Raw genomic sequence first — 24143 nt, forward strand, 5'->3', positions numbered from 1 at the left:
AATACATCTAGCCAAGGAGGTGAAAGACCTATACAAGGAGAACTACTAAACACTGCTGAAAGAAATTACAGGTGACACAAACAAATGGAAAAACATTCCATGCTTATGGATTGGAAGAATCAATATTGTTTAAATGGCCATACTGCATAAAGCAATCTGCAGATTCAACGCTATTCATATTACACTACCAACATCATTTTTCACAGAATTAGAAAAAACTATTCTAAATTCATTTCGAGCCAGAAAAGAGTCCAAATGGCCAAAGCAAATCTAAGCAAAAAGAACAAAGCCAGAGGCATCATATTATCCAACTTCAAACTATACTATAAGGCTGCAGTATCCAAAACAGCATGATACTAGTACAAAAGCAGGCATGTAGACCAATGGAACAGAATAGAGAATTTATAAATAAAGCCGCACACCTACAGCTATTTGATCTTCAACTAAGTTGACAAAAATATGTAGCGGGGAAAGGACTTCCTGTTCAATAAATGGTGTTGGGATAGCTGGCTAGCCATATGCAAAAGAATAAAACTGGACCCCTACCTTTTACCATATACAAAAATTAACTCAAAATGCATTAAAGATTTAAATGTAAGACCTCAAACTATAAGAGGCCTAGAAGAGAACCTAGAAAACACCATTCTGTACATTGGCCTTAAGAAAGAATTTATAAGTCCTCAAAAGCAATTGCAGCAAAAACTAAAATTGACAAATGGGACCTAATTAAACTAAAGAGCTTCTGCACAGCAAAAGAAGCTATCAACAGAGTAAACAGAAAACCTATGGAATGGGAGAAAATATTTGTAAACTATGCATCCAGTAAGGGTCTAATATCCAGAATCTATAAGGAACTTAAAAAATTCAACAAGCAAAAAACAACCCCATTAGAAAGTGAGCAAAAGAATGAGCAGATACTTCTCAAAAGGAGACATAAAAGAGGCTAACAAACATATGAAAAAATGCTCCACATCCGTGATCATCAGAGAAATGCAAATCAAAACCACAGGGAGATACCATCTCCCACCAGTCAGAATGGCTATCATTAAAGAGTCAAAAAACAACAGATGCTTGTGGGGATGTGGAGAAAAGAGAACACTTATATGCTGTCAGTGGGAATGTAAATTAGTTCAGCCACTGTGGAAAGCAGTTTGGAGATTTCTCAAAGAACTTAGAACTACCATTCAACCCAGCAGTCCTATTACTAGGTATGTATCCAGAAGGAAAGATATCATTCTACCAAAAAGACACATGCACTCATATATTCATCACAGTACTATTCCTAATATCAAAGGCATGGCATCAACCTTAGTGCCCATCAGCGGTGGATTGAATAAAGCAAATGTGGTACATATACACCATGGAATACTATACAGTCATTAAAAAGAAAAAATCATGTCCTTTGCTGCAACAAGGATGCAGCTGGAGGCCATTATTCTAAGCAAATTAATACAAGGACAAACAAATACCACATGTTCTCACTTATAAGTGGGAGCTAAACAATGGGTACTTATGGACATAAAAGATGGCAGCAATAGACACTAGGGACTACTAGAGAGGGTAGGGAGATGGGGTCAAAGGTTGAAAAACTGCCTATTGGGTACTATGCACAGTACCTTGGTTCAATCATACCCCAAACCTCAGCATCATGCAATACATCCATGTAACAAACATGCACATGTACCCCCGAATCTAAAATTTAAAAGTTAAATTTTTTTAAAAAAGGAAAAATAAAACACATAATGGAAGTACCATAATGCTCCTATTGCCAACCTTTTGGTTTATTTTCATTTATTATTTTTAATAGCACTCAGGGAAGACTCTTTGTGTATGTTACTTTCTTTGTGATAATTTCCTGAAAATTCATTTCCAAGTATAGGATTTTGAAGTCAAAGTTATAAATACTTTGGGAGCTTTTAGTATATATTCCTAGACTGGTGAATATTTCCAAAAGATTATATCAGCCTGTACTGCCACAAGACATAAGGGTACTGTTTTCCTCAGACCTTTATCAGTATGGGGCTATCTTCGTTTCTTTTGACTTTTGATACATATATCATAGGTTTAAACTCTTATTCATTGTTTTGAATTTGCACTCCTTTGCATAGTAACAAGGTTGAATATTCTCCAGATGTTTTTAAGAGAATTGCTTTTGTTGTTGCTAAGGCCCTTGGGAAATGCAGTATTGTTAGCGGCGTGGGTGTGTATGCAGTGTGGAGAAAACAGGTGTGTGGCAAGTGTAGGAAGGGGTGGGTGTATGGAGAGCCCATGAGTGTGCTGCCATGTGTGCTGTATGGAGAATGTGTATGGCGTGTGTTTGTAGGGAGAGATTTACAGCACGGAGCAGAAGAAAGTGGAGAAGTGGTTCTCAATGATGCCTGCACTAAAGCAGATACGAGTTTGGAAAGTAGCTGCTTTTGGAAAGTGGGATATGAGGGAGATTTTTTATGTAGGAAATTTTATGGTGCGCTGAATTATTAAGCTATATCTATGTATACTTTTAATTAAAACAGGAACTAAAATGTAGTGGCCAAGACGATCTCAAAGGGCCTGCCAGTTATAAAGTTACCTATTTTGGTAAGATGGACTTGAGGAAGGGTAGTGTCAGCAGAAGGGGCTGGGCTGTGGGAGGACCCCCTCAGGGTGTGACAGTTCAGAACTAATGGCATTAATACAACTCTGTTTTTTTTTTTTTTTTTGAGACAGAGTTTAACTCTTGTCACCCAGGCTGGAGTGCAATGGCGTGATCTTGGCTCACTGCAACCTCTGCCTCCTGGGTTCAAGCGATTCTCCTGCCTCAGTCTCCTGAGTAGCTGGGATTACAGGCATGCACCACCACACCCAGCTAATTTTTGTATTTTTAATACAGATGGGGTTTCGCTATGTTGGTCAGGTTGGTCTTGAACTGACCTCAAGTGATCCACCTGCCTCGGTCTCCCGAAGTGCTGGTACTATAGGCGTGAGCCACTGCACCCAGCCAACACAGCTCTTTAGAACCATGTAAAGAACTTTTAAAAGGCCCAATGCCCTTGAAGGATAATCTTTTCAACAATTGCTGGTACAACTGGTATCCATATGGAAAAAAAATAGGCCAACACTTCTACCTTTGCCTCACACCATATGTAAAATTAAACTCAAAATGGATCATAGACGTAAACATAAAAGCTAAAACTATAAAACATCTAAAAGAAAACACAGGAGAAAAATCTGCAAGATTTTATGATAGGCAAAGATTTTTTTGACAACTCATAAAAAGCACTAACCAGAAAAGAAAAATTGATAAATTTGGTTTCATCAAATTAAAACCTTTGTTCCTCAAAAGACATTGTTAAGAAACTGAAAAGACAAGCCACAGGAGACAATATTGCAATATATATATCTAACAAAGAACCATATTCCAAGTATGTAAAGAAGTCCTACAACTTAACAGTAAGAAGCAGCTGGCACAGTCGCTCATGCCTGTAATCCCAGCACTTCAGGGTGCTGAGGTGGAGGGTCACTTGAGCCCGGGAGTTCAAGACCAGCCATAGCAAAACATAAGGCAGCACAGGGCAACATAGTGAGACCTCATCTCTACAAAAATAAAAATACAGAATCAGCTGGGGCATGGTGGTGCATGCCAAGTAGTCCCAGCTACTTGGGAGCCTGAAGCTGGAGGATCACTTTAGCCCAGGAGTTGAATACCAGCCTGAACAGCATAGTGAGACCCTACCTCAAAAAATAAAAAAATTCCAGCGAGGTATCATTACATACCCACTATAATGACTAAAATGAGGGAAAAAATAACAATACCAACTGCTAGCAAGGATGTGGAAGAACTAGAATTCTGATACACTGCTGGTGAGAATGTAAAATGGTACAACCAGTTTGGAAAAGTTTGTCAGTTTCTTATGAAATTCGACATATACTTGCCAAGTATAACCCAGCAATTCTACCCCTGGTATTTTTGTCCAAGAGAAACTAAAACATGCCCACACAAAGACTTAGAGTATTCGTCATAATAATCCCTAACTAGAAGCAAACTAACAATTTATCACAAAGGCAATGTGATATATTCATACAATAGAATATTATTCAGCAATAGTAAGAAATGTACAACAGATACAGCAATAGGAATGAGTCTCAAAAACCTTCTGCTTAGTGAAAGAACCAAGGCCCTGAGAGCAAATACTGTGTGAGTCCATGCATATGAAGTCCTAAAACAGGCAAACTGGGAGAGGGGGTGGGTAGAGGGGATTGCCTGGGAGCATCCAAGGGATCATTGGGGTAAAGGAAATATTCTTAGAAATGTAACAAATTGATGCCCACTTCACACTGTAGATCAATTCAGTGGAAATCTCTCGGGTGATTCCAGTGTGCAGCCAGTCTGAGAACCAGTTCTGGTGTGAGTTTGTGTGTTGTTTTTGTCTGCTCGTGCACCCATCTATTCTTACTGGTTTACAAAAGAGACCATGAGCCACCAAAAATGGTCGCCAAGCCACCTGGCTTGGCCAGACCTTCAGGTAAGTGTCTCATATACCTTTATAGTTTTACAGAGCAGTGCTGAGGTCTAAGGCCAAAGGGAGGGTGCCCCTTCCAGATGAAATCCAGAACACTGTGGGAGGATCCACCTAGGTGTCACTTAGGGAACTTGACACGGGCCCAGCATTTCAACCAGCACCTGGGCAGGTGATTCCACCTGGAGCCTGCATCGCACCTGCCAGCCTCAGTGACCGATCGGCCCATGTGTTTGTCATCTCTTAAACACTGGTTCTCACATTGGGTGGCACATTGGAATTATTTGGGGAGCTTTGTAAATCATCGTTGCTTTATTCTCACTCCCAGAGATTGGGATTTGAGTGATCTGGAGTAGGATTGAGATTTTTAAAAAATTCTCCTGGGTGATTCTAATGTTCAGCCAGGGGCTCTCAGCTATATCTGCACCAGAGTCACCCAGAGAAGCTTTAAAAACTGTCAACACCTGAGCCCTACTCCTGGAAATTCTAATTTAAGTGTTCTTTGGGGGGTGGGACGGGGTTCAGGCTTTTTTTTTTTTTTAAGCTTCTCTGCTAATTCTAATATGCAGCAAAGACCCAAAATCACTGGATGAGGCACTGACTTTTAAAAAGAAAAAAAAAAAAAAGCAATTTCACTAAGAATGTGGGGGGAGAGGAACAGAAATTACCTGCCTTTGGAAGGTAATTTGGTAATATCTATTAAAATTGTAAGTGTGTGTACCCTCTGATCTAGTAGTTTCTCTTTAAGAAAGCTATCCCACAGAATTAATAGCACAAGTTCATAGACATATGTTTTTAAGAACCCTTACTGCAGCATTGAATGTTGTAGCAAAAGAACTGAAAACACTTCAAATATTTCCCTTCGAGGTCTGGCTAAATAAATCCAAATACCATAGCGTGGAACACTATACAGGTGTTTAGAAGATGGTGCACCTACAGGCAAAAGTGAGCATGCTATAGCATTTGGAGATGAAAACAAGTCACAGACCAATATATATGGCATGGTCCATGTTGCATTAAAGTAACCTTGTATATATAGGCATGTATGTATAAACAAAACTTCATGTATAATCAGAAGGCAGTATCTGTGTGAGACTCAACAACAGTTACCTCTGGGCAATGGGATTAGAGAGATGGAAACTCTCTTACTTCACAAACTTGTCATGGTGGAATTGTGGGATTTTTCTTTTTTGTATTTTTCATTATTTTTCGGTGAAAAATCAGATCTTCTAAAAGTTACAAACTTTAAGAAACATTGCCAGCCTGCTCAAGACAGGCTGAGCTGCTTTTTTCTGTGGCCTGTGCCAGCTGGAGGTGTAGGGCAGATCCCTCGGGGGGACCCATGAGTCCTGAACGCCGAGGGAATCCACAGCTGCTGATGGGAGATGGGAACCCACAGCAGCCGTTCTGTAGCCCAGTTTTATAAATTCCACCTCCCCCTTGTTTTTTTGTTTTGTCTTTGTGTTATTTTTGCATTTGTTCTTGCCTCTTGTTTGGTTTGAAGGGATGGAAAGCTTTTCTCATGAGGGGCAGTTTTTTGTAGCCACTGCCAGCAGTCTTCAGACCTTACTTTTTTTCTCAGAAAAAGGAGGAATAGCTTGAAGAATTGCTATTCACAGACGATTCAAAAATTGGTTCTAGGCTGGATTCAGTGCCTCACGCCTGTAATCCCAGCACTTTCGGAGGCCAAGGCAGGTGGTTACCTGAGGTCAGGAGTTCAAGACTAGCCTGGTTAACATGGTGAAACCCTGTCTCTACTAAAAATACAAAAATTAGCTGGGCGTAGTGGCGGGCGCCTGTAATCCCAGCTACTTGGGAGGCTGAGGCAGGGAGAATTACTTGAACCCAGGAGGCAGAGGTTGCAGTGAGCCAAGATCACGCCACTGCACTCCAGCCTGGGAGACAGAGCAAGACTCCATCTCAAAAAAAAGAAAAGAAAAAAGAAAACAACAACAAAAACTGGTCCTAGGCAATAGTTTGGGTTTTACTTTCACTACCATTTGTTTCTTTTACCTGGCACAAGTGCTTTAGTTTCCTGTTTCCTGGGAAGTAATGATGCAGGGTTCATTACCCCCTTTAACAGATACAAAAGTAGATTCAGAGAGGTTAAACAGCCTTTCTGTTGTAACACAGCGATTATTGGCAGGAATGAGAACTTGGTCCTGCTGCTTCTTTGATCTTTCTTTCACTAGAGATGCTCAATGGACCTGTTTAGAAGGAATGTGAGCTAAAGGGCCTAGATTGGGAGGCATAAACTCCAGTGTTTCCCCAGGCTAGGCATATGACATAAATGAATGAAGCAGACCAGGTTTTGACAGATGGAGTGCTGGGATTTCTGGCCAGTTGTGAACCCAAGGTGGCCATAACTTCTGAATGATCAAGAAAAGCCATAAAACAGGATTTTAATGAATACATCTCTCCATTTTTTACATACCAGTAATCAATTCAGAAGCAATACCTTTCTGGAGGCTGGATTCACCACATTGCCCTAATTATACAATTTCTGGTTTTTTGATCACCCCTAACACCACCCAACAACTGGGGGTGACTGAGGAGTTAATAGTCCATGGGCATTGATTCTTTGACATTATTTTAACCGCTTCCATATCTAGTCAGCTGCTTTTTTTTTTCAGATCATTATTGTATATGTTTTTTGTACACAAAATTTTGTAAAAAATAAAATATCCTAAAATATCCTGCCACCTAGTTGGTTGTTGATATTTTCCTATTTTCTCATGTTTTTGAGAATGTGCATATTGATTTTGATAGATACAGTTATTTATTCAGTTTTATGACCTGCATATTATATGTACTTTTCCATTTTATTAATTTTTCTTCAAAGGCGTTATCGTTATAATAGTGCATTCTGTGATATAGCATACATATTTGAACACTTATTTCCTGTGTGACTTTGAGCAAGTTACTTAACCTCTCTATGTCTCAGTTTTCTCATTGGTATAATGGGGATAGTAATAGAATCTATAAGGTTAGTGTAAGGATTTAAGAAGTAAACATATGTAAAGTTCTTAGAACAGCACTTACCATAGAATGAATGACATGTGCTTGCTACTTCATAATGTATTATTATTATCATGGTTTTGTACAAATATATGTTTGAATTTAAATTACTTTTCATAATGAATTACTGTAGGGAGAATTATTGGTCAAAGGGTATTAACACTTTAAGGCTCTTAATTTGCATCGTCAGATAGTCTTCTAGTAAGGCTGTTCTAATTTACATTTCCAGCTGGCTATGGGGTACCTATTTCTCCACATCCGCTGAAACATTGGTTATTTTTCTTTCCTTTAGTCTTCACCAAAGGAGATTACCTTGAGCATCTCTAATGTCCTTGAGCCTCTCTGTCTAGATTAGTACTCAAACCTGATCCTTATTCAGGCTGTTCTCAGAGATTGACATTGGGTTCGGAAATTGATCCGGTTTATTCTTTTATTTATTTATTTATTTATTTATTTATTTATTTATTTTTGAGGCAGAGTCTCACTCTGTCATCCAGGCTGGAGTGCAGTGGCACGATCTCAGCTTGCTGCAGCCTCCCCCTCCTGGGTTCAAGAAATTCTCCTGCCGCAGCCTCCCAAGTAGCTGGGGTTACAGGTGCCTGCCACCATACTGGCTAATTTTTGTACTTTTAGTAGAGATGGGATTTTACCACGTTGGCCAGGCTGGTCTCAAGCTCCTTGACCTCAAGTGATCCACCTGCCTCAGCCTCCCAAAGTGCTGGGATTACAGGCGTGAGCCACCGCACCCAGCCCCCTGGCTTATTATTTGTTTGACTACTCCAAATGGAGAATCACTGTCATTTAGTAAACGAGTTTGCCCCACTTACATTTATTGTGATTTGTCTATGCATTTTGCTTTTTGTTTTCTGCTAGTGGATTCCACAGGCCACCAGCCCAACACATATTTGTGAGATGCTGACCTAGAATCTCTGGGGTCTGTTCCAGAAACCACTCAGATTGAGGATCCTCGAGTACAATGGCGGCGGGAGCAGGAACATATGCTGAAGGATTACCTGGTGGTGGCCCAGGAGGCTCTGAGTGCACAAAAGGAGATCTACCAGGTGAAGCAGCAGCGCCTGGAGCTTGCACAGCAGGAGTACCAGCAACTGCATGCCGTCTGGGAGCACAAGCTGGGCTCCCAGGTCAGCTGTGAGTACCTCCCACTACCACCACCCCCACCGGCACCAACAGAGAATGGCCACACTGAGTTCTGCCAATATTGCTTCTCAAGTCTGCCCATTTTTCTTCACCTCTACTCTTTGTCCAAACCACCATCTTGTCTACTGTTCTTCCTGCTCCTACCTGTGCCTTGCAGTGATTCATTCGCCATTTGCGTTTCATTTTATTTCATTTGTAATCATCTCAGAATGCCAATCGGATTACATATCTCCTTGTTTAAAAGCTTTCAGGGACTAGGGGAATTGGGAGTGGGGAATTCTTAGTTAACAATTACAGAGTTCCAGTTTGGGAAGAAGAAAATTTCTAGAGATGGATGGTAGTATGTTCACAACAGTGTAAATGTACTTAATGCTACTGAACAGTACACTTAATAAATGGTTAAAATGGTAAATTTTATGTTGCATATATTTACCACAATTTCAAAACAATCAAATGCCCTTCAGTGGCTTCACCTCACTCTTTCCATGGACTACATAGCCCTCCGTGGTCAGGCCCCTGCCAGCCACTCCTGCCCCATCTCATGCCCTCACTAGGCTCCAGATGTGCTGAGTCCCCAGCCCCCCTTTCTGCTTCCCTACCCCACCCTGTAATTTTCCACCTCAGTGCCTTAGTATTTGCCCGTCCCCTTCCTAGAATGCTTTGTCACCCATCCATTTGCAAGGCTAAGTCCTTCTCAGTCTTCAAGTCTCATCCTTCAGATCATCACCTCTGAGAGGCCTGCTCTGACAACTCTATCAGAAGCCACTCTTCCTCAACTCTAGTCTTGACCATGGCTGTCTGTTTATTTCCTTCATAGCACATATCACAATACATCTGCTTGTATGTTATCAGTATTTCCTCCACCAGAACATAAACTTGGTCAGAGCGGGGCTCCTATCCTATCCCTGGTACCCAAAGGAGGAGAGCAAGCATGCCAAAATCCCCTTGTTCTTTTTTTTTTTCTTTTTCTTTTCTTTCTTTTTTTTTTTTTTTTTTTTTTTGAGGTGGACCCTCGCTCTGTCACCCGAGCTGGAGTGCAGTGGCACAATCTTGGCTCACTGTAACCTCTGCCTCCCGGGTTCCAGCAATTCTCCTGCCTCAGCTGGGATTACAAGCGTGAGCCACCATGTCCAGCTAAGTTTTGTATTTTTAGTAGAGACAGGGTTTCCCCACGTTGGCCAGGTTGTTCTCGAACTCCTGACCTCAGGTGATCCACCTGCCTCAGCCTCCCAAAGTGCTGGGATTATAGGTGTGAGCCACCATGCCAAGCCTCACTGTTTGTAATAACTAAATTGTTCCTGTATTTATTGAGTCTCTCTTTCATGCCAGGCACTCTGCTATAGTCTGAATATGCTATTTCTGTTAATCCTCATAACAGTTCTATGAGCAAGAACAATTAATAACACCCTTTAACAGATTAGGAAACTGAGGCTTAGGATCAACAATGTGCCCAGGGTCTTACAGCTGGTGAGAGATAGTGGTAACTTGCAAATCTGTTCTGTTGTCCCCACAGTATTTTCATGTGGGCCAGGCCACAGGGACTAGCGTCAGGGCATGGTATCAGGGTGGCCATGGCTGGGTTGGGCCATTGAACTCTCCTCTAGTGTGAAGCCCTCACTTTGAGAAGTTCTGTCTGCTACCAAGACAGGACAAACCCTGCCAGGATACTTACTGTCCCAGCCCCGCCTTTTTCCTTAGCAGCTCAGGAAAACCCACAGGATCTCAGAGGTTATAGAAAAGAACTGTATTACATTCATTAGCTATTCTGTATCAAGTAATGTTCTGGAGACTTTTAGGAAGGTTTTAGCACTTAATCTGTCTTAGTCAACCCGAGCTGCCGTAATAAAATACCATAGATTGGGTGGCTTAAACGATAGACATTTATCTTCTTACAGTTCTGGAGCCTGGACGTCTGAGATTCGGGTACCAGCAAGGTCGAGTTCTGGTGAGGGCTGTCTTCCTGGCTTGCAGACAACTGCCTTCTCCGGTGCCTCTTTCTATAAGGGCACTAATCCCATCATGAGGAGCCTACCCTCAAGACCTCATTTAAGCCTATTTCCCCAAAGCCTCATCTTCAAATACTCCTCACTTTGGGGATTGGGACATCAATGTATAATATTTATCTAGGGGAGACACAATTCAGTCCATACCATTATTGTTAAGACAGTCCTGGAAGAGAGATGTTATTGTCCCTGTTGAACCTCAGGTTTAAAGGAGCAAAGTGATTTCTCTCTCTCTCTCTCTCTCTCTCGAAAGTCCCACAGGTTGAAAAAGTGTCAGGTGTATATAAAAACAAATAAAAACAAACCTTTGTATTTTGGGGGACAGGATATTTACATGGACCCATAATTACATGTCAGGTAATGAGAATTACCCCACCAATCACTCACTAATTTCAGGAGGATGTACTTTTACATTGGAGAGATGTGCAGCCACCACTTTACATAGTGATAAAATTAGCATGACCAACAATGAAACCAGGTGATATCAATGCCTTCTGATGTGATGCAATAAAGACATCATGGAGGATCCCTCACAAGAATATTTCATCTGAATCTAATCAAGAGCACAGCCAGACAAATCCATAATATGGATTATTCTATAAGACAGTTAGACTAGGTTTTTTTTTAAAAGCCTAAAGAGGCATACCACCAAATGAAATGTTTGTACCTTGAATTAGAGCCTGAAATGGGGGGAAAGCAGCCATAAAAGACATTCTCAGACAATTGGAGACTTTCCTGAGTTGTGATAGTGGAGTTATGAATATGTAGGAGAATGTCTACATAGATTTTATGAAGATGCATGTGGCAACATATCTGCAGCTTATTCCAAAAAAGGTCCAAGAAAAAAAGGAAAGGAAAGAAAATAGGAAAAACTCAGTCGGGCACAGTGGCTCACACATGTAATCCCAGCAATTTGGGAGGCCGAGGTGGGTGGATCAATTGAGGTCAGGAGTTTGAGACCAGTCTGGCCAACGTGGTAAAACCTTCTCTCTTCTAAAAATACAAAAATTAGCCGGGCGTGGTGGCACGTGCCTGTAATCCCAGCTACTCAGGAGGCTGAGGCAGGAGAATTGCCTGAACCTGGGAGGCGGAGGTTGCAGTGAGCCAAGATTGCACCACTGTACTCCAGCCTGGGTGACAGAGCGAGACTCCATCTCAAAATAAAAACAAAAAACAAAAAATAAATAATTGTCAATGACACATTGATGGCTTTGAATATGGTCCAGATTTTGTCACCATTTCTAATCATGATTAGTGGAGGGCTTACTGTGAACCACCCTAATGAGAGAAAGAAAGAACTGGGATGGGAAGAGGGATGGCAAGAAGAAGCATGGGAAAATATTAAAAATTCGTGGCTCTAAGAGAAGGATATATTGAGATTCATTATATTATTCTTTCAAATTTTCTATAGATAAAAAGTTTCCAAAATTAAAAACCAGAGTTGGGCACTATGAGAATGAAACATTCACATGAGAAGCACTGTAGTAGGAGGCCAGGTGCGGTGGTTCATGCCTGTAATCCCAGCACTTTGGGAGGCTGAGGCAGGCGGATCACGAGGTCAGGAGATCGAGACCATCCCAGCCAACATGGCAAAACCCTGTCTCTACGAAAAATACAAAAATTAGCTGGGCGTGGTGGCGCACGCCTGTAGTCCCAGCTACTCGGGAGGCTGAGGCAGGAGAATCGCTTGCTTGAACCCAGGAGACGGAGGTTGCAGTGAGCCGAGACAGCACCACTGCACTCCAGCCTGGGAGACAGAGCAAGACTCCATCTCAAAAAAAAAAAAAAAGAAGCACTGTAGTGGGAGGTGGCAGCTGGACTCTGACGTCAGACAGCCTGGGTGTTCTCTAGGGGAGCGTACTCCCTCTTTAAGTCTCAGAATCTTTGTGTTTAACTATTGAATTTTTGTTTTTAGTTAATTTTTAAATTCTTGGCACCCAACATGCGACATGACTCTATGACCCTGAGATTAAGAGTCTCATTCTCTACCGACTGAACCAGTCAGGCAGAAATGTTAATAGTACCTTCATCTCACGGGACCATGTCAGAGTTTCTTAACCTCAGCACCATTAACATTTCGGTCTGGGTAACTCTTCTTTGTGAGCGCTGTGTATTATAGGGTGTTTAGCAGCATCCTTGTTCTGTACCCACTAGCTGCCGGTAGCACCCCCACCCAAGTTGTGATAACGAAAAATGTCTCTAGATTTTGTCTTAAGTGTCATAGGGGATAAAACTGCCCAAACCACTGGTCTAGGTAAGACACTTGGTACTATTTCCTTAGAACATATTAATGGCTCAATAAATAGTCCTTTTGATAGGAAATGCATAATATTTTGAGACTACGGACTCTGGAGCCAGACTTTTTTGGTTCAAATCCAGGATATGCAAATTGCTAGCTGTTGTAACCTTGCACAAGTTATGCCACTTCTGTGCCTCAGTTTTCTTCATCTATAAAATCAATCTAATCATAGTATCGTCTTCATGGGAGTGTTATGGGGTCTAAATTACTTAACGAATGTAAAGTCCTTGGAGTAGTACATTTCATATTCTTAAGCTCTCAGTAAATAATAATAATTATTAGTTCATTCGCATTGTAAATGAAAAAGAGTTTTTTTTTACAGATCTCTGGAATCAATAAGAATAAATACATGATCAAAGGTAGGAAGTAAACAATACAGTTCCTCAGCCTTGTCATATGACTTCCAGACACTCCCAAGAGCTCCACTGGCCTCAGAGGCACCACCACCATTTTCAGTGTTAAATATCTTCCATCTGAAGGGACTAGGGTCATTTCAGGCAGCTGGATCTGAGATCTAAACCACACAGAAACTGGGATTCCCCCAGCCCAAGCATCCCAGTTAAACAAGGTGTGACCCAAGCCTCATCATGACTCTGTCTTCAAGTTTTACAAGCCAGGTTTGCCTTCCAAGTCAAGCTCTTGGCATGACAGATGGATGAAGTCACACGCCTGTTCTGTAACTCAGATGGCTTGCCAGGGCTTGTGAGGGTTTTGCCACCTGGCCTTGGCTGCTCTGGGTCCCAGACACAGACGGGGCCCTGCCTTGGGGATGGAGGCTTTGCTGTCGACTCTCTGGTGTAATCTCTAGCTCCATGGGGAAGAAGGGAACTAACATTTAATATGCACCTGTTGTGTGCCTGGAGGGCAATATGTCAGGCACTCTAAGTAACCTCCCTCCTGAATCACACACACAGTCCTCTAAGACAGTGTTGTTCCCATTCTACAGACAAGGGAACTGAGGCCCCCAAAGAGGAAGTGGCTTCCCCAAAGGCACACTGGTAAAGAGTGGCAAGGTAGCCTTTGTAACCAGATATATCTGATCTCAAAATCGATTTTCCTAATTTAACCCACATCAGTCAAATGCTAAGGCTCTTCAGCTACACTTGGTTCCTCCACCCTCTAAAAGGTGAGAACTCAAGAGAGCTGGGTTCTTTGGGACCTTATCATATTTTCCCCTCCCTAGGCCTTGATTTCCCATTTGGAAAATAAATCATTGAGGGCTTTCCAGTTAAAAATGCCAGTTGAAGCCAGGCATGGTGGTATACACATGTAGTTCCAGTTACTCAGGAGGCTGAAGTGGGAGGATCGCTTGAGCCCAGGAGTCCAGTCTAGGCAACACTGCAAGATCTCATCTCTAAAAACTAAAAAATGGACCAGGCGCAGTGGCTCACGCCTGTAATCCCAGCACTTTGGGAGGCCGAGGCGGGCGGATCATGAGGTCAGGAGATCAAGACCATCCTGGCTAACACAGTGAAACCCCATCTCTACTAAAAATACAAAAAAGTAGCCGGGTGTGGTGGTGGGTGCCTGTAGTCCCAGCTACTCGGGAGGCTGAGGCAGGAGAATAGTGTGAACCCGGGAGGTGGAGCTTGTAGTGAGCTGAGATCCAGCCACTGCACTCCAGCCTGGGCAACATAGCAAGACTCCATCTCAAAAAAAAAAAAAAAAAACTAAAAAATGCCAGTTGAACCACTCACTTGATTTTACTCACTGCAAAACTAGGAGAATATCAGATAAAATATATTTTTAAGGCATACATATATATGTATAAGATTAGGGAAAATTAGAGAAGAAAGAAGAGCAATAAAATTTGAAAGCTGGAAAGCAGACAGACGGGTGGCAACCTATGTAGCAGACCTGAGAAAAGAGGAAATGGGCTGATAGTGAGGAAGGCTCACAACACTGTTCTATAGAGCACTTGCAAAAACCGTAGATGTTGGTGGCAGCAGCTATTTCTGCAAGTAAGACTGAAGGGAGGAGGGTCTCAAAGAGGATTGGGTGAAAGTTGTTTCTAAGACAATTAGACCATCAGATCTTTTCCTTAAATCAATACAGTCAGGCAACCACCATCTTCAGTCTGGCAAATGACTGGAAGTTTATTTTTTGGAGAGGGTAAAATAGAGTCTCTGGACTCCAGGACACAAGGCAAATTCAGAGCCAGGGTACTGTACTATCCTAAAAGCACAAGTAAGTGAAGGGTTTTGAGACCTTAGCCCTCATATACCACTTGGTGCCCAGAATGGTGCCAGGTCATTACCCTCTAGGCTGGACAGTAGAGAACTCTACTAGAAATCTGACCAGAGAAGAGATATACAGAGAAAAGCTGGAAAGACACTGACATTGAGGATTCCTGGATGAAACCAAATCATGTCCAGCCAAATCATGCACTGTGGCCAGGCACTCATGCCTGTAATACCAGCACTTTGAGAGGCCGAGATGGGAGGATCACTTGAAGCCAAGAGTTTACGACCAGTCTGGGCAACATAGTAAGACCCCAACTCTACAAAAAATTTAAAGAAGAAAATTACCCGAGCGTGGTGGCAAGCACCTGTAGTCCCAGCTATTCAGTAGGCTGAGGCAGGAGGATTCCCTGAGCCCAGGAGTTCAAGGTCACAGTGAGCTATGATTGTGTACATTGCACTTCAGCCTGGGCAACAGACACCTGTCTCTTAAATAATAAAATAAATTTTAAAAATAGAAAACAAATCACGTGCTGTGCAACTCACAGTCCACACACCCCACTCTAGTCAGCATTTTGGGCTCCCATCCTTAAATGTGAGCAGACAACCAAGATTCCAGATATCCGAGGAAAGCCTCTAACAGAGAAAATGAGACTCAAACCAACACGTGGTGAAGGGAGGGCTTGGAGGAAGCAAGGAGTTTGCATGAAGAAGAGAACGTTAAGAGAAACTATATGGTCAGGAAACAAGAACGCAGCACTACATTGTTTAAAAAGGAACCTTCAGAGAATAAAAAAGAGCTCATGGAATCTAAAATATGATAGTAGAAATGAAAACTCCAAAGGAAGACTGGAAAATAAAATGGAGGAAACCTAAAAATCAGAGCAAAAATACAAGATTGAAAATAAGAGGAAAAAAAAATAGACTACAAGGACAGGAAATCTACTATCTGAGGAAAATATGTTCCAGATAGAACAGAGGAAACAGAGGTGAAAAGCATTGCTGAAATAATTCAGAAACATTTCCCAGAACTGAAGGAGGAGAATTTTTAGACTGAAAGGGTTCACTGAGTGTCCAACACAGTGGATGAAAGTCGGCTCACACCAAGATATCTCATTGTGGAACTTCAAACACTGGGACAATTCAAGATCCTAAAAGCTTTCAGAGAGAAAAAAATCAGGTCACACAGAAATGATCAGGACTCAGAATAGCTCCAGACTTCTCACCAATAGCACTGGAAATCTAAAAGACCATGGTGCAATGCCTTCAAGGATTTAAGAAAAATTATTTCTGACCTAGAATTCTATATCCAGCAAAACTACCTTTAATCAAGTGCAGGGCCGAATAAGGCTATTTTCAGACATGTGAGATTTTAGAAGTTCATTTCCTTCATGATTTCTTTCTCAGGAAGCTACTGGAGATGATTTTCTACCTAAATGAGGGGGTAGACCATGAAAAGGAAAACGTGATATACAGAGAGGTGAGGAGACACGCAGAGGAACACAAAGGCGGATCTCGGGAAGCCAGCCGAGCACAGAGAGCAGCTCGCTCACACTGAAGCAGGGCAGAAGCCCTGGCAGGACAGATCCCAAAATAGAAAACTCACCAGATTCACACTGGTCTGGACTCTATGAGAGGAGATTTAGATAACCAGCAGAATGTGAGGTTGAATTAGTGATAAGTTTGGAGAAACTAAGGAAATGTAAAAATGACAATAATTAACTCAAGGGGAAAAAAAAGTGCTGAAAAGTAAAAGTAAGCAAAGTCGGCTAGCTGATTCCATCCTGAATAGTGTTTGCAGAGTAAAAATAATGCAAACACTGAAGATCGCTTTCACCAAAAGTGTGCTATTGCTTTTAGGATGATGGGGAGATGAGAGAGGTTCATGTGCATGCTGTAGGGGCTGGGGAAGGGAAGGAAGGGAGGCTAAGTCCCCATCCTCCTGAGAGATAAGTAAATAAGTAATGCCGAAAACAGAAAAGATCAAGAAGTAGTAATGCATGCATATTATTAGACACATAGAGGTAGCCACCCAAGAAATTGAAAATGATTTTCTTTTAGGGTGTGAGTTATGGGGATAGGGGTTTGGAATGCTCTTTTTTATAGCAAACCTCGTACTACATTGGACTGTTAAACTGTGTTCATATATAACTTTAATAAAAACTAAAAATTAAGAACTATTAAACATTGGGACAAGACAGTATTTAAAGTCCTTTTGGATATAAAGTTCTTGTAGTGGGGCCAGGCGTGGTGGCTCACGTCTGTAATCCCAGCACTTGGGGGGCTGAGGCGGGTGGATCACTTGAGGTCAGGAGTTTGAGACCAGCCTGGTCAACATGGTGAAACCCCATCTCTACTAAAAATACAAAAATTAGTTGGGCGTGGTGACGGGTGCCTGTAATCCCACCTACTCGGGAGGCTGAGGCAGGAGAATCGCTTGAACCCGGGAGGAAGAGGTGGCAGTGAGCCGAGTTCATGCCACTGAATTCCAGCCTGGGAAACAGAGGGAAACTCCATCTCAAAAAAAAAAAAAAAAAAAAAAATTCTCGTAGTAGAGGATAGTGAAGGGATGCAGACACAAAGGAGAGGCTGATGACCTGTTTTCTTGATTGGAGTGCTGATTGCTTGAGCGTGTTTCTTTTGTGAAAATTCCTCAAGCTGTACATACATGATGTGTACACTTCTGTGTATGTATTTTTTACCTCAATCAAACATTTACTTACAAAAGGATAAGTAACAGGCTACATCTCGTGTCAGTGGCTTTAGGTAAAAATTGTGCACTTCACAGCGATACTCCAGGGTGTAAGAATTAAAGCTCCTGGTGGCCCAGTTGGTGAGAATCTCTTCTTTTTGGCATCCTTTGTCTCCAGGATTTCCGGGCATGCCCAAGGAACACGATGCATGCCTCAAGTCAGCCCTGGCATGACTGGTCTACACAGCCAACCTCTCCCTGTCTGGGTCAGGTCTTGCCCTTTTTTTTTTTTTTTTTTTGAGACGGAGTCTCACTCTGTCACCCAGGCTGGAGTGCAGTGGCGCAATCTCGGCTCACTGCAAGCTCTGCCTCCCGGGTTCATGCCATTCTCCTGCCTCAGCCTCTCCGAGTAGCTGGGACTACAGGTGCCCGCCACCACGCCCGGCTAATTTTTTTTGTATTTTTAGTAGAGACAGGGTTTCACCGTGGTCTCGATCTTCTGACCTCGCGATCCGCCCGCCTCGGCCTCCCGAAGTGCTGGGATTACATGCGTGAGCCACCGCGCCCGGCCAAGTCTTGCCATTTTTACAGAGTCTTCCATGCTGCTGCCACAGTCTCCTCAACATTGCCCCACAGTACAGACCCATGTGCAGAGGCACAGCCTGATGAACAGGGTGGTTGGCAGGACAGGGTGCTCATAGAACAGACGGCCCCCGCTCCGCCCCACACTCCTTGAGGACCTTTCTGTGTGTATTCCCAGGTTATTGCCACACTGACAGCTCCTCTCTTCTTTCACCCTGTTATTACTATTGATCAGTGAGTGATAAATGGTGTTAACTGTCTTAATATTTTGTTGAAACTACCTATTTGGGAAATACAGCAGGTCCTCAAATAACATCATTATGTTCAAGGTCATTTTATTATAACATTATATTATAACCTCCCTACACTGTATGCTTAAGGTGATACCTCTAGCTAAATATCCAACCAGGTCTGTCCCTGAAATCCCCAAGTCTGGCAAAGACCAAAGGAATTAGACACCAGGAGATGAAAACTTTAAATTGGCAATAAAACATCTCTGTACATGGATTCCCTGTTCCATGCTTGAGACAAAGGCTACAAGGCCCTTGCCACCCCAGTGTTGTCCCCACTCATCTCTTCTGGTAAACCTCGGTCTTCTTCTTCTCCATCATCATTGTCATTGTAAATTCAGCAGAAATGCAACACTTCTTGTGGTGCCAAACATCTTTTATGTTATTATGCAGAGCAGTTTTCTCTTCCCCCAAACTTCCAAATATTACATTTTAATGCCTTGTGCATAACCAAAAGGCCTATTAAAGTATTTTTAAACAAAGCCAAACAGTAGCATTCCCCTCATGACTGTCATATCTACCTCCAGACACTGATAATTGCCAGCAATCACCAAATAAGCTTCTCTATCCTCAGAAAAACCCAGATCTCAGCAGGTGATCTGGCTACATGTGAACATTAAAGAGTGTTCAGATGATAGCAGGTGTGGTGGCTCACGCCTGTGATGCCAGCACTTTGGGAGGCCCAGGCAGGCAGATCACCTGCGGTCAGGAGTTCAAGACCAGCATGGTCAATGTGGTGAAACCTTGTCTCTGCTAAAAATACAAAATTATCTGGGCGTGGTGGAGCGCACCTGTAATCCCACCTACTCGGGAGGCTGAGACAGGAGAACAGCTTGAACCCAGGAGGCAGAGGTTGCAGTGAGCCTAGTCTGTGCCACTGCACTCCAGCCTGGGCAATAGAGTAAGACTTCATCTCAGAAAAGAAAAAAGAAAAGAAAAGAAAAACCCAGATCTCAGCAGGTGATTTGGCTACATGTGAACAGGAAAGAGTGTTCATATGGTAGTAGGTAGACAGGGGAGATGATGAAATTGTTCCCACAGTGTGATTAAGGACTCACAGGAGAAATACTTCTCTGGCCTCCCGACCAAGAATAACTGTTCTTTTCTGAACAGTGGGGTTGTGTTTACCTTAAGGACACCACAAATCTTATATCTGGTCCTATTTCCCCCTCACATTACCAGTTATGAGGCTCAGAGCCTGTCGCCAGTTTGTTTCCTTATCCTTATTTTCTCTTTGTCTCGTTTTCCTTAGTTTAAATGTATTTTACTATGTAGTGTTCACTTGCATAAGGCTTAAAATCCTTTTTCAAGACATTAATAAATACTATTTTAAAAATACAGTAAGATTACAACTACATGATAGAACCGTGGATATATACTGGAAGGCAGCCTGGGAAAATGATCATTGTATTAGGGTGGTGAGATTATGGATAATTTATTTTCCTTTTTGAATTTACATTAATATTATAAAGTACAATCAACAATACTTTCAGTTATTTTTTTCTGATTGTAAAGCATATGTTTATTGTTTTTAAAACAAGAAAAGATAAAAATATAAAGATGATAATATCATTTACCATCTAACTCTCTAGATATCAGTGTTCTCTTTGGTATTTTTTTCAGTCTTTTTAAAATGCATATGTGTGTGTATATTTGGAAACTATATTTTCCAAATTTAAATTTTTTTTTTTTGTTTGAGACGGAGTCTCGCTCTGCTGCCCAGGCTGGAATGTGATGATGTGATTTCGGCTCACTGCAACCTCTGCCTCCCAGGTTCAAGCAATTCTCGTGCCTCAGCCTCCTGAGTAGCTGGGACTACAGACGCCCACCACTATGCCCAGCTAATTTTTTTATTTTTAACAGAGACGGGATTTCTCCATGTTGGCCAGGCTGGTCTTAAACTCCTGATTTCAGGTGATCCCCCTGCCTCAGCCTCCCAAAGGGCTGGGATTACAAGCTTCAGCCACTGTGCCTGGCCCCAAGTTTAAATTATTCTTTACACTTTGTTTGTAAACTTGCTTTCACATAATGAGTTTCAACATTTTCCCTTGTCATTCAATATTCTTCATCCTCATTTTAAGTTGTGTAGTCCCCATTTGCGCGTGTACCATCTTTATGTAACAAATCCCCCTTTGTTGAACATTTAGATTGTTCACTTTTAGTCCTTCCTTTCTAGGTTTATTTAGATGGCCAATAAGCCAACTTTGCTGAAATCTGTTTCTTCTACTGATATTCTTGTTTTTCTTTTTTCCTTACAGTGGTCTCTGGTTCATCATCCAGCTCTAAGTATGACCCTGAGATCCTGAAAGCTGAAATTGCCACTGCAAAATCCCGGGTAGGACTTCTTCACCTATGCTATGTGCTAGTGATGGGGGCCACTGAGGTCTTAGGCCACAAGGCCACCCACAAGACCAGAACAGATGCCCCAGCCAGGCTGTGACAGCCAGTGCTAGCAAGGTCCTAAATAATAACAGTAGAAACAGTAGTCACAGTAATAGTAATGGTTGTAGCAGCTACCATCTCACAAGCAGTCACCATATACCAGGCACAGTGCAAAATAGCTCATGTGTATTATCTCGTGTCCTTGTAACAACTCTGAAGTAACTACTGTCATCTGCATTTTATTTTGTTTTATTATTTTTTTTTATTTATTTATTTATTTTTATTTTATTTATTTATTTTTTTTTGAGACAGAGTCTTGCTCTGTCACCCAGGCTGGAGTGCAGTGGCACGATCTGTGCTCACTGCAAGCTCCGCATCCCGGGTTCACGGCATTCTCCTGCCTCAGCCTCCCACGTAGCTGGGACTACAGGTGCCCGCCACCACGCCCAGCTAATTTTTTGTATTTTTAGCAGAGATGGAGTTTCACTGTGTTAGCCAGGATGGTCTCGATCTCCTGACCTTGTGATCCACCCGCTTGGCCTCCCAAAGTGCTGGGGTTACAGGCGTGAGCCACCGCTCCTGGCCACATTTTGTTTTATTCTATTTTATTTATTTTCTGAGATGGAGGCTCACTCTGTCACCCAGGCTGGAGTGCAGTGGTGCAATCTTGGCTCACTGCAATCTCCGCCCTCCCAGGATCAAGCAATTCTCATACCTCACCCTCCCAAGTAGCTGGGAATACAGGCACATGCCACCATGCCCTGCAATTTTTGTGTTTTTAGTAGAGACAGGGTTTCACCATATTAGTCAGGCTGGTCTCGAACTCCTGGCCTCAGGTGATCCACCTGCCTCGGCCTCCCAAAGTGCTGCGATTACAGGCATGAGCCACCGCCAAGCTGTCACCTGCATTTTAAAGATGAGCAAACAGAGGCTTAGGGGAGCTAAGAAACTTGCCTAAGTTTACAAGAGATTCAAGTCTTACTCCAAAGTTTCTAATATAGTGTACTGTCTTCCTAGCCACTGATTATTCTGCATTATCTTATTTTAATTACTTCATGATTACCTTAGAGAATAAATATTAGTATTTCCATTTTACCAATATGAAAACTGAGGCACAGCAGTGAAATTACTTGCTCGTGGCAAAGTCAGTATTTTGAATAGTGGTTTAGTTAAACTCAAAGAATTTAACAGTTTCCACAAACTCAGATGCCTGCGAGAAGACATAAATGAGGGATGGGGGCTGGGGGTGAGGCAGTAGAGAGTTGCGGTGACTGTGTAACCAGGAGAGGTCTGCCCAGTCTTAAAGGCAATTGCATTTGAACTCTAGTCTGTTGTGCCCATGCTGGAATGTGGACTCAGTGTTACCACATCTTCAGGTGTTTTCATAAAGGAACTGTGTGTCTAGGTTTATTATGTGAACTTTCTGAAGATCTGATTATTAGCAACTCATTTTAAAAGTTGAATAAAACAGTGTAGGCCACACAAACCAGCAGACCGAGTCTAGCTCCTAAGGCATGTCTTGCCACTAAAGTTACTAAGTTGCCTCTTGCCTCCACGTGAAGCACTCTCATAGCCTTTGCCAGCTTTAAGTGATCCACAGCTCTGGGAATTGCCATTGTCCTCATCCATCAGAACAGGAAAGGGAGGCTCAGGATGGCAAGATGGCTTGAGAGAGTTCACACAGTGAGGAAGTGGGAAGGCCCACTCTATCCCAGGTCAACTCCTGTCCACCTCCTGTTTCCCTGGAGCAAGGACTGGCTAGGAATGACCTACAGAAACACTGCCTGGGATGCTGACTGAATGGGCATCTGCAGAGACCAAGGCCAACATCGGTGACAGGGGGTGGCTCTGACCAGTGTGGCCCAAGGGGTGCTGACCTGAGTCATTATGCAGGTGCAGTGGGAGGCTCTGGGCTCCCTTTCCAGGGAGAAGGCAGCCTGTACCTTGGTGTCAGCCTCTGACCCAGCCCTGTGTGTGGTCTGCTGCCCTCCAGGTCAACAAGCTGAAGAGAGAGATGGTTCACCTCCAGCACGAGCTGCAGTTCAAAGAGCGTGGCTTTCAGACCCTGAAGAAGTAAGTACACCCTGCATCCCAGAGCATGGGGGCCGCTCCCCACCCAGGCTCCCCTCCTGTCCTCTCTGTCTCTCTCTCCTTCAGTCCCTTTCCTCCCTTCTCAAAATGTGGCTCTCTCATCATTCAATTCAAGTTCTGTTCCACTGGCATTTCCTGAAGATACTGCCACCCAAGGGTGGGGTTTGGAAAGAGGAGAGGGGAGTCGTTTCAGACCACAGAACATTCATTGTCCTGTGGACTCCTGAAGCCATTAAGATTTGTTCCACTTAGCCAAGTGTTACTATCCAGTCACAGAAACAAGCATTGCCCAGCATTTCTGTGCACACGCCTCATCTCTAGTCGATCCAGTAGGGTCTCATATGCACACAAACAAAACACACTTCTTTTTTCCATATCCCCTAAAAGCAGTCACTAAGTGCTTCATTGAAGGATTAACGATCTCTTCTAGCAAAAACCAATTACTAGAAAAGTATGCCATATGCATTGTGCTCTATGGGTGACTTAAGGAGTTTCCAGGATAACTTTCACCAAATGTAATTTTCACCTTTAGAAGCTGAGCTGTGGCCAGGTAAAATACAGCTCTGTTGTGTCTTCTTCTTATTTTTTTTAACTTTTATTTGAAGTTCAGGGGTACATGTGCAGGTTTGTTATACAGGTAAACTTGTGTCATGGGGGTTTGTTGTACAGGTTATTTCATCACCCAGGTATTAAGCCTAGTACCCATTAGTTACTTTTCCTGATCCTCGCCCTCCTCTCACCCTCCACCCTCCTAGAGGCCTCAGTCTGTGTTTTTCCCCTCTATGTGTCCATGTGTTCTCATCATTTAGCTCCCACTTATAAGTGAGAGCATGCAGTAGCTTTGTTGTTTCTTAAGAATAGTTGTGTTACCTGTCGTGATTGTGACGATACTGGCTAAGCTTTGTTGAGCAGTTACTCTGTGCCAGGGAACCCCTGCAGTGTTTCCAAGCAG

The 24143-nt window shown here is 42.7% G+C and overlaps 2 protein-coding genes across 10 annotated transcripts in view; both read left to right on the forward strand.

Annotated features, from left to right (window-relative positions):
• Positions 1-24143, forward strand: part of WWC1 (WW and C2 domain containing 1) — a 181970-nt gene that overhangs the window by 87408 nt on the left and 70419 nt on the right. For all 9 annotated transcript variants that reach the window (XM_032158581.2, XM_032158584.2, XM_032158580.2 and 6 more), the window contains exons 3-5: positions 8460-8663; positions 20977-21053; positions 23094-23173. In XM_032158581.2, coding sequence (XP_032014472.1) covers positions 8460-8663; positions 20977-21053; positions 23094-23173 — 361 coding nt within the window. The remainder of the gene's footprint in view (positions 1-8459; positions 8664-20976; positions 21054-23093; positions 23174-24143) is intronic.
• The window catches only part of RARS1 (arginyl-tRNA synthetase 1), a 234378-nt gene that overhangs the window by 72791 nt on the left and 137444 nt on the right, over positions 1-24143 (forward strand). The gene's annotated exons all lie outside the window — the stretch shown is intronic.

This window comes from Hylobates moloch, unplaced genomic scaffold, assembly GCF_009828535.3.
Source record: "Hylobates moloch isolate HMO894 unplaced genomic scaffold, HMol_V3 SCAFFOLD_6, whole genome shotgun sequence".
NCBI classification, from domain to species: Eukaryota; Metazoa; Chordata; class Mammalia; order Primates; family Hylobatidae; genus Hylobates; species Hylobates moloch.